Source organism: Oncorhynchus mykiss, chromosome 24, assembly GCF_013265735.2.
Source record: "Oncorhynchus mykiss isolate Arlee chromosome 24, USDA_OmykA_1.1, whole genome shotgun sequence".
NCBI lineage: Eukaryota > Metazoa > Chordata > Actinopteri > Salmoniformes > Salmonidae > Oncorhynchus > Oncorhynchus mykiss.
In genome coordinates this window covers 16,015,791-16,031,622 of record NC_048588.1, presented here as the reverse complement: position 1 = coordinate 16,031,622, position 15,832 = coordinate 16,015,791, and the positions used below count along the sequence as shown (strand labels likewise).

General features: G+C 40.2%; 1 protein-coding gene across 7 annotated transcripts in view; it reads left to right on the top strand.

The window, feature by feature from the left end:
- Positions 1–2,948: 2,948 nt before the first annotated feature.
- Positions 2,949–15,832, top strand: part of LOC110503843 (breast carcinoma-amplified sequence 3) — a 350,355-nt gene continuing 337,471 nt past the window's right edge. For 5 of the 7 annotated variants that reach the window (XM_036961229.1, XM_036961230.1, XM_021582400.2 and 2 more), the window contains exons 1-5: positions 2,949–3,405; positions 5,434–5,524; positions 8,680–8,734; positions 8,984–9,059; positions 11,158–11,264. In XM_036961229.1, coding sequence (XP_036817124.1) covers positions 5,454–5,524; positions 8,680–8,734; positions 8,984–9,059; positions 11,158–11,264 — 309 coding nt within the window. In that variant the 5' untranslated portion in view covers positions 2,949–3,405; positions 5,434–5,453. Of the gene's footprint in view, positions 3,406–5,154; positions 5,310–5,433; positions 5,525–8,679; positions 8,735–8,983; positions 9,060–11,157; positions 11,265–15,832 lie in introns of those variants that run through there. The other 2 variants (XM_021582402.2, XM_036961228.1) reach the window with 2 other exon arrangements.

The following is a 15,832-nucleotide window of genomic DNA, read 5'->3' as shown; positions in this document are numbered from 1 at the left end:
AGGGGGTACATATGCACCGACAGCAAGTCAGACAACTTGTGCTGTTTCTTGGAAATGCAACAATGTCAGATATGGCATTCACCTTTGTTATTGATGAAGAAGTGGATGCAATGGAAGTACCACTTCTCCTACACAAAGCTGAACATGATCAACGTGGTCCAAGGAAGTAATATCCTGATAAGGACATAAGATACCTACCCAAGCTGCCTAATTCAACCTTTATGTTGCTTTTGTCAGTAAGAATGTGAAGAACAGAATTGGATTAAATCCCATAATGGACAAAACACTCACTGTACAGAAAATGATTAAATTAAGCATGCACATCAGTTCACAAGTTACTGGGTAAACAATATGAAAATGATTATACTACATGTACATGTTCACATAAATTACTGGGTAAACAAAAGGATTAGACTACATGTACATCAGTTCACAAGTTAATGGGCAAACAATAAAATGATTAGACAATACATGTACATCAGTTCACATAAATTACTGGGTAAACAATATGCCAAGCAGTCAAATGCACTTACTATTGACCCCACGATTGGGGTCTGGGGTACTTGCTCATTAAGGGCCGGTTTCCCAGACACAGATTAAGCCTCTACAATTGCCAGTGTAGAAATCCCCTAAAATAACCCTTGTACACTAATTGTAGGCTATACCATGGAATATTACAGTAAGCTATATAAATAAATAAAGAGAGTCGCACGCTGTCTCTCTCTATATATATACATAAACTTCCAGTAATTTATTGGGTAAAACACCCATGTTTTGGCATCACTGCCTTCAGGGTAATGTCATGTATACTTGAAACAGGTTATATAGACAAACAGTGCAATTAGATCAACCAATGACAATAGTGAGGGGTGTGTCATAATTATTAGGTTGATTAGAATGAATTGAGTGAAACTGTTAAAAGACAATAGTTTACAGCACATGGAATATACAGTTGCAGTCAGAAGTTTACATACACTTATGTCGGAGTCATTCAAACTTGTTTTTGAAACACTCCACAAATTTCTTGTTAACAAACTATAGTTTTGGCAAGTCGGTAAGGGCATCTACTTTGTGCATGACACAAGTAATTTTTCAAAAAATTGTTTACAGACATATTATTTCACTTATAATTCACTGTATCACAATTCCAGTGGGTCAGAAGTTTACATACACTAAGTTGACTGTGCCTTTAAACAGCTTGGAGAATTCCAGAAAATGATGTCATGGCTTTAGAAGCTTCTGATAGGCTAATTGACAACATTTGAGTCAATTGGAGGTGTACCTGTGGATGTATTTCAAGGCCTACCTTCAAGCTCAGTGCCTCTTTGCTTGACATCATGGGAAAATCAACAGAAATCAGCCAAGACCTCAGAAAAATAATTGTAGACCTCCACAAGTCTGGTTCATCCTTGGGAGCAATTTCCAAATGCCTGAAGTTACCACGTTCATCTGTACAAACAATAGTATGCAAGTATAAACGCCATGGGACCACACAGCCGTCATACCGCTCAGGAAGGAGATGTGTTCTGTCTCCTAAAGATGAACGCACTTTGGTGCGAAAAATCAATCCCAGAACAACAGCAAAGGACCTTCTGAAGATTCTGGAGGAAACAGGTACAAAAGTATCTTTATCCACAGTAAAATGAGTCCAATATCGACATAACCTGAAAGGCCGCTCAGTAAGGAAGAAGCCACTGCTCCAAAACCGTCATAAAAAAGCAATACTACAGTTTGCAACTGCACATGGAGACAAAAATTTTACTTTTTGGAGAAATGTCTGATGAAACAAAAATAGAACTGTTTGGCCATAATGACCATAGTTATTTTTGGAGGAAAAGGGGGAGGCTTGCAAGCAGAAGAACACCATCCCAACCGTGTAGCACGAGGGTGGCAGCATCATGTTGTGGTGGTCCTTTGCTGCAGGAGGGACTGGTGCACTTCTTATGTGGATATATTGAAGCAACATCTCAAGACATCAGTCAGGAGGTTGCAAATGGGTCTTCCAAATGGACAATGACCCTAAGCATACTTCAAAAGTTGTGTCAAAATGGCTTAAGGACAACAAAGTCAAGGTATTGGAGTGGCCATCACAAAGCCCTGACCTCAACCCTATAGAACATATGTGGGCATAACTGAAAAAGCGTGTTTGAGCAAGGAGGCCTACAAACCTGACTCGGTTACACCAACTCTGTCAGGAGGAATGGGCCAAAATTCACCCAACTTATTGTGGGAAGCTTGTGGAAGGCTACCCAAAACGTTTGAACTAAGTTAAACAATTTTTAATGGCAATGCTACTAAATACTAATTAAGTGTATGTAAACTTCTGACCCACTGGGAATATGATGAAAGAAATGATGAAAAAGCTGAAATGAATCATTCTCTCTACTATTATTCTGACAATTCATTCTTAAAATAAAGTGTTGATTCTGACTGACCTAAGATAGGGATTTTTTTACTAGGATTTAAAGGAATTGTGAAAAACTGAGTTTAAATGTATTTGGCTAAGGTGTATGTGAACTTCTGACTTAAACTGTATTAGTCTATTATATGGAAACACAATTAGATATTGTACATACTATTAGCATCAACATAAATTATTAAATTAATTTCACATATGTAATTATTTCCAATATCTTTAAGAATATGTTAATTTATAAGACTTGTTCATAAAAAATAATCGAGAAGAAAAAAATGTCATAAGAGCCTGATATCAAAGTTAATATTCAGAGCACTAGGGGTCAATGGTTTTAGATGGGATGTCCAATATGCCTCCCTCTGTGGTAGGCGGATCTCCACTTATCTCATCTCCTTGGTAGAGTAACATGCTTAATGCCTGTGTATTTGAGGGAGGAGATGGAATGGTTAGCTTCAACAAAGTGAGCTGCTACTGGGTAGTCAATGTTCTTACACCTGATTGAGCTGCGGTGTTCAGCTATGCGATATTTTAATTGTCTTTTCGTTTTTCCTACGTAGACTTTCCCACATGAACAGGTGATGAGAGAGATTACTCCCTTTTGTCTTGCATGAGCTGATACCCCCTCCCAGGGACTTTTCGACCCGTATGTTTTTGTAGTGCTGTTGCACTGTGCGCATGCGCCATATTTGTATGTCCCGTTTGGAATGGGTGTCAAGAGTGTTTGAGTGGGCTCAGGTCAGATCTCACTAAACTATCCCCAATATTGCGACCACGCTTACAGACCACAATATACGGTATTATTGTTCACTCTGATTGGTCGAGGACCTACAACACCGCCTTTGTCGTACCCTGATTGGCTTGATGAATGCACAGGAATGCTGCCATTGGTCTCAACACCTCTACGGTTTTCCCACTGTTTTGTGGCATTTGCTAAGGAGCTCCGTTGAACTAACGAAGCTAACGTTAGCTAGACAACAACACTAGACTAGGTACGTATTGAATACCATATAAATTAATTGGTTAAGCGAATGATATTTAATAAATAGATGTAGCTTCTGGTGTTTGACAATTTATGTTGTCTGGTGGTGGTTAGCTAGACTCAGACACAGGACTCTGACTCTTGTTCTTGACACAGCTAGCAAGCTACTATAGCTACATTTATCAAACAATGTTGGCATTTTCCCCCTCAAACTATTCATATCAGCAGGTATTTGCTTGTTAGCTAACTAAGTCGTCTTCAGTTGGTGATTTGAGGCTGGCCATCTAGCTGGAGGAACCAACTTGAACTAGATAACGTTAGTTAGCAAATGTTGCAATCCTTGGCAAATAGCAAGGCTAACAGTAGTTCGTGTAACGTTACCTCTTCATTATTAGTTTGTTAGTTTAACCCAAGTTCCGATAACCATTTGTCGGGAAACTTATTAGCTACAAACATAAAACCAAACCGCAAGAGGGCTCTAAGTTAGCTAACGTTACTAGGGGAGAGTGGCGTAAATTGAGCTAAAGAGGTACGTTGAGCCACTCTTCTAGGAAACCATACACAAAATGTGTAATTTGACCAAATATTTAGCTTCGAGGTCATCATTTCATGGAGTCTGTGAAGGAAAAAAATACATGGAATGGTGCTCAGCAAGTAAAAAACAAAGATTTTCACCAAGTCAAATTAATTTATTGTTAGAGGTTTCATAATACTTTTATCAAAACCAAAGTAGATAATTTCTATACATCAATTGGGGTCTCCTATAAGCTTCAATATAAAGTCCTAAACCTAGCATGAAAGTGCATCCTTGTAGCTGTGTGTGCATATATATGCACGCACGCACGCATGGGGTAAGTCTTGCCAATGGCAAGTTGAACAAATTGAAGTGTTTCTTCCCAGGCATGACATTGCAAGGCATTATTACTGCAAGGCATTATCACTGGGATATGAGGTAACAACAGGGTTCAAATTAAGACAAAAAGTGGGTGTGTTGAATTGTGTTTGGGAAATAAAGATGAACATGGTTTTAAAAAGGTTATGGTAATCTTTAATTCAGTACAGACATATTTAGGCGGCATAATGTATACTGTCGTGCAGCTCAACTTATCCCATACCCAAGGTAAGTTGTGCCAGGAGACCACTTTTTTGGGCAAAACTGTAATGTTTACTTGATTTCAGATTATTTCCAGGGATACACAACATCCTGAAATATATGTAGCCTAGATATCTTTGTTAGAAACAATTCTATATTTCCCTTGACGGAGTGATGCTGAATGTAAAACATTCAACTTACCCCACTCTCCTACTGGTTAACAAGTGCTTTCACAGACTGACAGCTGGCTAACAACACTACACAAGTTTCAAATTAGACACAAAAGGGAGATCATTGTAGTCGCATAAAGTTCCAGATTTGGTGCATTGGTATCGCTTACCGTGCAGTAGCAGAGAGAACAGTCTATGACTTGGGTAGCTGGACAATTTTTAGGGCCTTCCTCTGACACCGCGTGGTATAGAGGTCCTGGATGGCAGGGAGCTCTGCCCCAAGGATTTACTGTGCCGTACGCACTACCCTCTGTAGCATCTTCTGGTCAGATGCCAAGCAGTTGCCGTACTAAGCAGTGATGCAGCCAGTCAAGATTCTCTCAATGGTGCAGCTGTATACATTTTTGAAGATCTGTGAGGTGATGCCTTATATTTTCATCCACAGGAGGGGGTGTTGTCGAGGCGTTGTCGAGACCTCTTCATGACTGTGTTGTTGTGTGGACCATGATAGATCATAAGTGATGTGGACACAGGAATTTGAAGCTCTCAACTCGCTCCAATATAGCCTTGTTGATGTGAATGTAGTCCACGATCAGCTCCTTTTTCATGCTTATGTTGAGAGAGGTTGTTGTCTTGGCACCACACTTCCAGGTCTCTGACTTCCTCCTTATAGGCTGTCTCATTGTCATCGGTGATCAGGCCTACATTTTATATAGAGACATAAATTACAATCAGCTAATAGCAGGGTTTAATGGTCTTGTTCTTTCCTCTGTAGGATAAAGACTTGGAGCTGAAATGGCATCAGACTCCCCGCGCAGACCAAGCCGCTGTGCTGGAGGGGTTGTGGTACGAGCACAAGCTGCCACGTAAGGACACGCACACACACAATAAACACACACACACACAATAATAGGTTTTCAGTTATTCCACCGGATGGGTCTGGGCAGCCAACTAATACAAGTTTCCCCTTACAAAGACATATTACCTAACATCACATGATGGTTGTTATTAACCATCGGTTTCAGACATGCTTCAGTGCTATGGATTGATATGGTCTGGTTCAATATATTTCCTTACCACTTTTCTGAGGTAGAGATGGCGTTACAGAGTGTTATCTGCAACCAATTTGACTGAATAAAGTGCCAAGATAATACTTATATCTATGCATACACTACCTTCAATAATTTTAATCTTATACTTATTGGTATGTATACAGTACCAGTCAAAAGTTTGAACACACCTACTCATTCAAGGGGTTTTCTTTATTTATATTATATTCTACATTGCAAAATAATAGTGAAGACATCAAAACTATGAAATAACACATGGAAGCATGTGGTAACAAATGTAAATGTATTTAAGATTCTTCAAAGTAGCCACCCTTTGCCTTGATAACAGCTTTGCACACTCTTGGCATTCTCTCAACCAGCTTCATGAGGTAGTCACATGGAATGCATTTAATTTTAAATTGTTATAAGTTAATTTGTGGAATTTCTTTCTTACTTAATGTGTTTGAGCATATCAGTTGTGTTGTGACAAGGTAGGGGTGGTATACAGAATAGAGGTCGACCAATTAATCGGAATGGCCGATTCATTCGGCCCGATTTCAAGTTTTCATAATTGCAAATCTGTATTTTTGGGCGCCGATTTGCCGAGTTTTATATTTTTTTATACCTTTATTTAACTATGCAAGTCAGTTAAGAACACATTCTTATTTTCAATGACGGCCTAGGAACGGTGGGTTAACTGCCTCGTTCAGGGGCAGAAAGACAGATTTTCACCTTGTCAGCTTGGGGGATCCAATCTTGCAACCTTACAGTTAACTTGTCCAACGCAATAACGACCTGCCTCTCTCTCGTTGCACTCCACAAGGAGACTGCCTGTTACGCGAATGCATTAAGCCTAGTTAAGTTGCTAGCTAGCATTAAACTTATCTTATAAAATACAATCAATCATAATCACTAGTTAACTACACATGGTTGATGTTATTACTAGATATTATCTAGTGTGTCCTGCGTTGCATATAATCTGACTGAGCATACAAGTATCTAAGTATCTGACTGAGCGGTGGTAGGCAGAAGCAGGCGCGTAAACATGAATTCAAACAGCACTTTCGTGCGCTTTGACAGCAACTCTTCGTTGTGCCTCAAGCATTGCGCTGTTTATGACTTCAAGCCTATCAACTCCCGAGATGAGGCTGGTGTAACCGAAGTGAAATGGCTAGCTAGTTAGCGCGCCGCTAATAGCGTTTCAAACGTCACTCGCTCTGAGCCTTTGAGTAGTTGTTCCCCTTGCTCTGCATGGGTAACGCTGCTTCGATGATGGCTGTTGTCATTGTGTTGCTGGTTCGAGCCCAGGGAATCAAATCAAATCAAATTTATTTGTCACATACACATGGTTAGCAGATGTTAATGCGAGTGTAGCGAAATGCTTGTGCTTCTAGTTCCGACAATGCAGTAATAACCAGCGAGTAATCTAACCTAACAATTCCAAAACTACTACCTTATACACACACGTGTAAAGGGATAAAGAATATGTACATAAAGATATATGAATGAGTGATGGTACAGAACGGCATAGGCAAGATGCAGTAGATGGTATCGAGTACAGTATATACATATGAGATGTGTAATGTAGGGTATGTAAACATTATATTAAGTAGCATTGTTTAAAGTGGCTAGTGATATATTTTACATAAATTTCCATCAATTCCCATTATTAAAGTGGCTGGAGTTGAGTCAGTGTGTTGGCAGCAGCCACTCAATGTTAGTGGTGGCTGTTTAACAGTCTGATGGTCTTGAGATAGAAGCTGTTTTTCAGTCTCTCGGTCCCTGCTTTGATGCACCTGTACTGACCTCACCTTCTGGATGATAGCGGGGTGAACAGGCAGTGGCTCGGGTGGTTGTTGTCCTTGATGATCTTTATGGCCTTCCTGTGACATCGGGTGGTGTAGGTGTCCTGGAGGGCAGGTAGTTTGCCCCCGGTGATGCGTTGTGCAGACCTCACTACCCTCTGGAGAGCCTTATGGTTGTGGGCGGAGCAGTTGCCGTACCAGGCGGTGATACAGCCCGACAGGATGCTCTCGATTGTGCATCTGTAGAATTTTGTGAGTGCTTTTGGTGACAAGCCAAATTTCTTCAGCCTCCTGAGGTTGAAGAGGCGCTGCTGCGCCTTCTTCACAACGCTGTCTGTGTGGGTGGACCAATTCAGTTTGTCTGTGATGTGTACGCCGAGGAACTTAACTTACTACCCTCTCCACTACTGTCCCATCGATGTGGATAGGGGGGTGCTCCCTCTGCTGTTTCCTGAAGTCCACATGGAGCGAGGAGAGGGACGGAAGCTATACTGTTTCACTGGCAATACTAAAGTGCCTATAAGAACATCCAATAGTCAAAGGTTAATGAAATACAAATGGTATAGAGGGAAATAGTCCTATAATTCCTATAATAACTACAACCTAAAACTTCTTACCTGGGAATATTGAAGACTCATGTTAAAAGGAACCACCAGCTTTCATATGTTCTCATGTTCTGAGCCAGGAACTGAAACGTAAGCTTTCTTACATGGCACATATTGCACTTTTACTTTCTTCTCCAACACTTTGTTTTTGCATTATTTAAACCAAATTGAACATGTTTCATTATTTACTTGAGGCTATTGATGTATTATATTAAGTTAAAATAAGTGTTCATTCAGTATTGTTAGTAATTGTCATTCTTACAAAAACAAAAAACAAAAAAATTTGGCCGATTAATCGGTATCGGCGTTAAAATAATAATCGGTCGACTTCTAATACAGAAGCTATCTTTATTTGGTGAAAGACCAAGTCTAAATTATGGCAAGAGCAGCTCAAATAAGCAAAGATAAATGACAGTCCATCATGACTTTAAGACATGAAGGTCAGTCCATGCAGAGGTACGTTTCAAGAACTTTGAGCATTTCTTCAAGTGCAGTCAGTGTGTCCAGTCTTTTGACTGGTACTGTACACATTCAGCAAGGTAATACTCTTATGTTATTACAGTGAGCAGTCGTATATGGAGAGTGTTGTGACCTTCCTCCAAGATGTGGTCCCTCAGGTAAGACTGTTTTAATTGATTGTCGTCTTTTCGCCAGTAACATCAATGTATATTACATTTAAACGTTACCATTAACCAGATTGACTAGTTAACTCAGGCTGTCAATGGTATTTTTATAGGGCGTAATAACTACAATATTAACTAAATCACACATTATCCACAGAGATCCTATTGAAGTTCCTAGATTTAATTCTATAACATGAACAGACTCCGTAATAATTTCATCTGATTTAATTTTGTCTATTCAAGGCATACACAGGTGCACCCCCAACTGATGAAAAAGAGAAAATAGTTTGGGTCAGATTTGAGAAAGCTGACCTCAATGGTAAGTCTAAGAACAGTTTCATAGCTTCCCCCTTGACTGTCTTTTGTTCACTCTTGAGGTGGACACACATTTTGATAACAAGTGATATCTTGCATCATTATTATCTGGTATTTTAAATCTACAGATTAGGTTAAACCATATATATATATATATATATATAAATAACAAGTTCTAGAATATTTGTAGTGGACTGAAATATGCTGATAAGTGGCCTCTTCTTACAATGCCTGGGAAGAAAATAGTTTAAATCTGACACATGAATAGTTCCTTTGGCAGGCGTTGTTTGTCAACCATTTGATGGTTCATTTCTTGTAAGGACTTTGAGTGACAGGCCTGATGGATCTCAACGGCACGTGTGTTTGTGTGCGCGCACACCAGATCTCTCCCTCAATCTGACAGCAGATGTGTTGATTAGACACAGCATCATTGGCTGTGTTTATAAAACATTCTACCGCTTTGAAGAGGACTCAATTAGAACTCCACTGTTCCTGCTTTGCATGGTCAATGTAAAGCAAATGGTTCCATACGGAAGGAATAGTTGAAATACATTAAAAGCGACTAGAGTTGACATACATTCAAAGTAGCTAGGGTTGAATATGATTTAAATGAATGCACTGGAACACTTAAAACCCAAACATTGTTCTACAATGTGAAACAGTTCATTCAAAAATATTTTTCAACTTGACAAAGACAAATTGTCATGTTTCTTTGGACCAGGATTCATCATTTTAGATAGCAGCAACAAACATAGCAGTAAAATGTATTTTATAAACTGATTATACACAGAATATACAAAACATTAAGAACACCTGCTCTTTCCATTACAGACTGACCAGGTGAATCCAGGTGAAAGCTATGCTCCCTTATTGATGTCACTTGTTAAATCCACTTCAATCAGTGTATATGAAGGGGAGGAGATGGGTTAAAATAAGGATTTTTACACCTTGGAACAATTGAGACATGGATTGTGTGTGTGCCATTCAGAGGGCGAATGGGCAAGACGAAAGATGTCTGCCTTTTGAAAGGGATATGGTTGTAGGTGCTGGGGGGGTTGTGCAACTCAATGTTAGGAAGGTGTTCCTACTGTTTTGTAATCTCAATGTATGTTTGTGGGGAGAGACACCGACACAGATGCATACACGAAACATGCACATACAACAGTTATGATGTCTGGGTCTCTGGGATGCAGCCTGCTACAGAAATGCCCTGGTTTGAAGTAGTCAATTCAAATCAAAATAAGTTTTAATCAGTCTACAGAGTTAACTGAATAGAAATGTATAAACTATCAAAATAGAGTCGCACAGTCCATATATAAACTCCCAGTAATTTATTGGGTTTTTACCAATGTTTCGGCATCATGTGCCTTCTTCAGGGTAATGTCATGAATACTTGTACCAGGTTATGTAGACAAATAGTGCAATTAGTGCTACCAAAGACAATAGTGAGGGGTGTGTCATAATGATTAAGTTAATTCAAATTAATTTGTGAAACTGTTAAACTATTGTTTTTATGACATTAAATATATTAGGCTATTGTAATCATATAGAAACATAATTGAATATTGTACATAATATTAACATCAACAGGAGGAACATATTAGGTGTACGCTAATAAGCTGTAGAAAGAATATATACAATTATAAGACTTGTTCATAAGAATTGCCTGAGATCAAACTCAGTATTGAGACCACTAGGGGTCAATGTTTTTAGATAGGTAAGCCTCCCTTTGTAGTAGTCGGATCTCGACGTTACCTCCTCTCCTTGGTAGAGCAACATGCTCAGTGCCTGTGTATTTGAGGGAGGAGATGGAATGGTTAGCTTCAACAAAGTGAGCTGCTACTGGGTAGTCAGTGTTCTTACACCTAAATGAGCTGCGGTGTTCAGCTATGCGTTTTACTTGTCTTTTCGTTAGTCCTACGTAGGCTTTTCCACATGAACAGGTGATAATAAAAATATCTTATTTTGGTCGTTTTAATAGTTTATTCGCCATTAGTCAGCACCTCCACACAAACACATTTTTCTGGGTGTGCGCCAGCTCTTGTTTTTTCCCCGTATATAAATGTATAACATCCCTGTGTGTTTTGCTGTGTGTCCATCAGATACGTCCCGCTCCCCAGAGTTCCTGGAGATGCACAGTGGCAGCAGTGACCCTCCTCTCTGCCTCATGATTGGTTACGCCGACGGGATGCAAATCTGGAGCATATCTGTGAGTAAAGACCACCTACAACATAAAGACCACCTGTAACATAAAGACCACCAGTAACACAACCAACTGGTGTTGGTGTTGAAGTCAATAGAAAGATGTTCATACAACGACAACAGACCATAGAGACGTTATCGTATCTGACTTCCAGTACTCCTTGTCCCCCACTAGATGTCAGGATATACCAGGATGTTACAGCTATTCTCTTCTTAAAACGCTCCAGGCAATTCCAAGTCCTGACAACTTCTGCACAAATGGTCTCTCTAGGATCTGTGTTGTGGGTGTTGAAATATGAGATGCGGGTCTTTGTGTTGTGGGTGTTCAAATGAAATATTTCAAGTGTAGAGATGTTTACATTTGATGAGCAGGGTGGGTGCTTCCCACAGGACACTACTCTCTCCAGGTCCCACAATTACAGGACACATAGCATCTTTTGTGCACTAGGGCTGGGAATTGCCAGGGACCTCAAGATACAGAATTATCACGATACTTAGGTGCCGCTATGATATGTATTGTGATTTTTATTGCAATTTGATGTTCCAAACGTATTGCTCACCATATGTCTGCTGCAAAGGGACAAGAGAGAGCCATGAGAAAACAAGTTTTGATCGTCATGGAAATAAAAGTGTTGAAAAAGTAGCTCCCTATTTTAAAAAGAAGATGGAGAACAGGCTATGAAATTAAATACTTGAGTTTTGGTGCAGGTACAGCCAACTAGCACAAAAGTTAAATGGCGATATTGTCAAAACGATATATTGTAAAAAATAATATCCCAATATGTAACTATCACCCCCCCCACATCACTATTTTGAACCCACATGGAGCAGACTTCCGCAGTAGAGACATGCACAGGCCTCCACAAGGTGAGGAAAATCATGGCGAGAGACTGGCCACTCATTTCCTCCTCTCCTCCTCACCTGTCACTGAGGAGGTAGACTTAGCCAACAAGATGGAGGACATTTGATATTCTTAGGTGGTTTGTTTTGATGTGACATGTCTCTTCCCCAGGGTCAAATATTTATGAGGATGAATATGGATTGAAGTAAAGTAAGAAACCACTTACTGAGAAACGTAGTAGTGGTAATGGCATTAAACTTTTTCCTGCAATTTCTTTTCACCCAGATTTTCTATTCTTTAGAGTTAATATCAAAGCCCAACAAGGAGGAAATGTATTGGCTATTTGAAAGATCTGTTTTGAAACAACCATTTTTTCAACCACAGTAAATTTGTTTCCAGGAATATTGAGAAATTCTCTTGGAAAATCATTAGAGGAATTTGTCAGCTCAACTTAATAACCCGCAGCTCTGCAACAGCCTCCATTTAGGACTATCAGGTTTCAGGTACAAGCTGTCACAGAAACATGCAAACTTAACATACAGTTTAAGTCAGAAGTTTACATATACCTTAGCCAAGTACATTTAAACTCAGCTTTTCACAATTCCTGACATTTAATAGTAGTACAAATTCCCTGTCTTAGGTCAGTTAGGATCACCACTTTATTTTAAGAATGTGAAATATCAGAATAATAGTGGAGAGTGATTTATTTCAGCTTTTATTTCTTTCATCACATTCCCAGTGGGTCAGAAGTTTACATACACTCAATTAGTATTTGGTAGCATTGCCTTTAAATTGTTTAACTTGGGTCAAACATTTTAGGTAGCCTTGACTTTGTTGTCCTTAAGCCATTTTGCCACAACTTTGGAAGTATGCTTGGGGTCATTGTTCATTTGGAAGACCCACCAAGGTTTAACTTCCTGACTGATGTCTTGAGATGTTGCTTCAATATATCCACAATATACGTGGTACCTTCAGGTGTTTGGTTCATCCTGGTTCATGTTTGGTTCATTTGAGGTCTTGGCTGATTTCTTTAGATTTTTCCCACGATGTCAAGCAAAGAGGCACTGAGATTGAAGGTATGACTTGAAATACGTCCACGTGTACACCTCCAATTGACTCAAATTATGTAAATTAGCCTATCTGGAGCTTGTAAAGCCATAGCATAATTTTCTGTAATTTTCCAGATGTTTAAAGGCACAGTCAACTTAGTGTATGTAAACTTCTGACCCACTGGAATTGTGATACAGTGAATTATAAGTGAAATAATCTGTCTGTAAACAACTGTTGGAAAAAATGACTTGTGTCATGCACAAAGTAGATGTCCTAACCGACTTGCCAAAACTATAGTTTGTTAACAAGAAATTTGTGGAGTGGTTGAAAAACTAGTTTTAATGACTCCAACCTAAGTGTATGTAAACCTCCGACTTCAACTGTACATCCTATGAGCTCTGAACAGACTAATTCCTTAATCAGTCCTTTCTAAACATCCACAGGCCACGAGGGAAATGACACACTCTTTCCCTCCGCACACTAACACAGGAGGCTGTCTGACATAGACACGTTGTTCATTGTGTGTGTGTTGTTAACGCACCTCTTCCGAGAATTGAGGAGAGAGACTATAGGCAGCTAGCTACCAGTCCTGTCTGGTCCAGCGACTGTGGGTTTGTGCCCATAGGCGACGTTGTTGCCAGTGATTTCTGGTGAGGACCTGCCTTACAACAGGCCTACAAGCCCTCAGTCCAGCCTGTCTCAGTTCCTTGTGTAACTCGGGCAGTTGTTGTTGCCATCCTGTACCTGTCCCGCAGGTGTGATGTTTGGATGTACCGATCCTGGGCAGGTGTTGTTACACGTGGTCTGCCACTGCGAGGACGATCAGCTGTCCGTCCTGTCTCCCTGTAGCTCTGTCTTCGACATCTCACAGTACGGACATTGCAATTTATTGCCCTGGCCACATCTGCAGTCCTCATGCCTCCTTGCAGCATGCCTAAGGCACGTTCACGCAGATGAGCAGGGACCTTGGGCATCTTTCTTTTGGTATTTTTCAGAGTCAGTAGAAAGGCCTCTTTAGTGTCCTAAGTTTTCATAACTGTGACCTTAATTGTCTATTGTCTGTAAGCTGTTAGTGTCTTAACGACCGTTCCACAGGTGCATGTTCGTTAATTGTTTGTTTTTCATTGAATAAGCATGGGAAACAGTGTTTAAACCCTTTACAATGAAGATCTGTGAAGTTATTTGGATTTTTACGAATGATCTTTGACAGACAGGGTCCTGAAAAAGGGACGTTTCTTTTGTTGAGTTTATAGTGTATTACCATCTTGAGTTGGGTATAGTTCCTTTTCAAAACCAGTTGCTCAAGGATTGGAATTGACCCCAACTGGTCGATTCACTGTTAAGGTGTTTTTCCTCTTCATCTTCCCCTCTTTTTCTGTGGTTTTGGCATGTTTCCGGGACAAGTTTTTTCACTGGGTTCATATTAAGTGATGAAAGCTCCTCGGTCTCTAACCGTGAGTGGCTATGAAGTGTTTGTGACAGTCGCTAAACCAACACCCTCTGTAATGGCACTGACTGCATAGACACACACACACACACACACACACACACACACACACACACACAACACACAACACACAACACACAACACACAAACACGGGCTGACAGAGGGAGTTTGTTTGTGTATTACTGTCCTGTTAGATAGCCAGGGATCTTTGACTGAAAAGGTGTCGCTTGCCAGGCCCCAGGCAGATAAGTCCAAGACTAGCGTGGGCAAGTTGTTGGACTGAGTAGGTGTTGGGCGAAATGACCAGCTTTGAAGAGAGGTGTCTGTGTGGGTGCTGTTATTATTAAAACTAGCCTGAGTACAGTCCCAGATACACTGATATTTTCCCCTGTCTCCACTGGCTGCCTGGCTATGAGCTTCATCGGTTTCCAAAAGGGTGTAAAGTTATCACTGCTGGTCTGCAGTCTGCTTTGTAGCTCAACAGTGAAAACGGCCCCTGCTTGTGTCCTTAGTACCAGACGTTGCTCTTTGTGTGTGTCCCATTTTGCTTGTCGTGTGTCCCTCATGATGGAAACTAACATTTAAATCAATTGCAGTTATTTTAGGATCCCAAAACCACTTAATTTTTGTTTGAAAGTATTCATCATTATTCACTGATCATATTCATCCCCCACCAATATGTCATGCATTGTGTCCTGTCTATGTTCACTTGTGAATATGGCCCAGATATTGTGAGTCACAACTGAGGGGTATTACAGATTAGAACAGTGTACAACACACTGGTTTCCATTTGAAAACATCCCACCCAGACCAACAAATGAAATGAATAAAATGAAAGAAAAAAAAATGTAAACACGAAAAAGCAATTTGGCATATTGCTGTGTAGGCAGGCGGCCAATGTAATGGCGGAGAACAGAGATAGATGTTGATGCCTGGCTGTCATGTCACACAGAGCCGTGTAAGGCAAGGATGAGCTGTGGGGTAATGCTCAATGCCCGCCGTATTATTATCCAAACCCCCTCCACAACACACAATCCGGCAAATTCCATTATTCTCCATTTGCCATAGGAATCCCACCGTAGTCCCAGTTATTCCCTCTATCTGTGCTCTAGTCTAATCTGTCGATTGTCACTGGGCCGAGCTGCACTTTTAATAAAAACAATGGCCCGATTCACCACTTCGAAAAGAGGCTACTAATTGCGAAAAGAGCGTTCATCCTCGGATGTGCTTATCTAC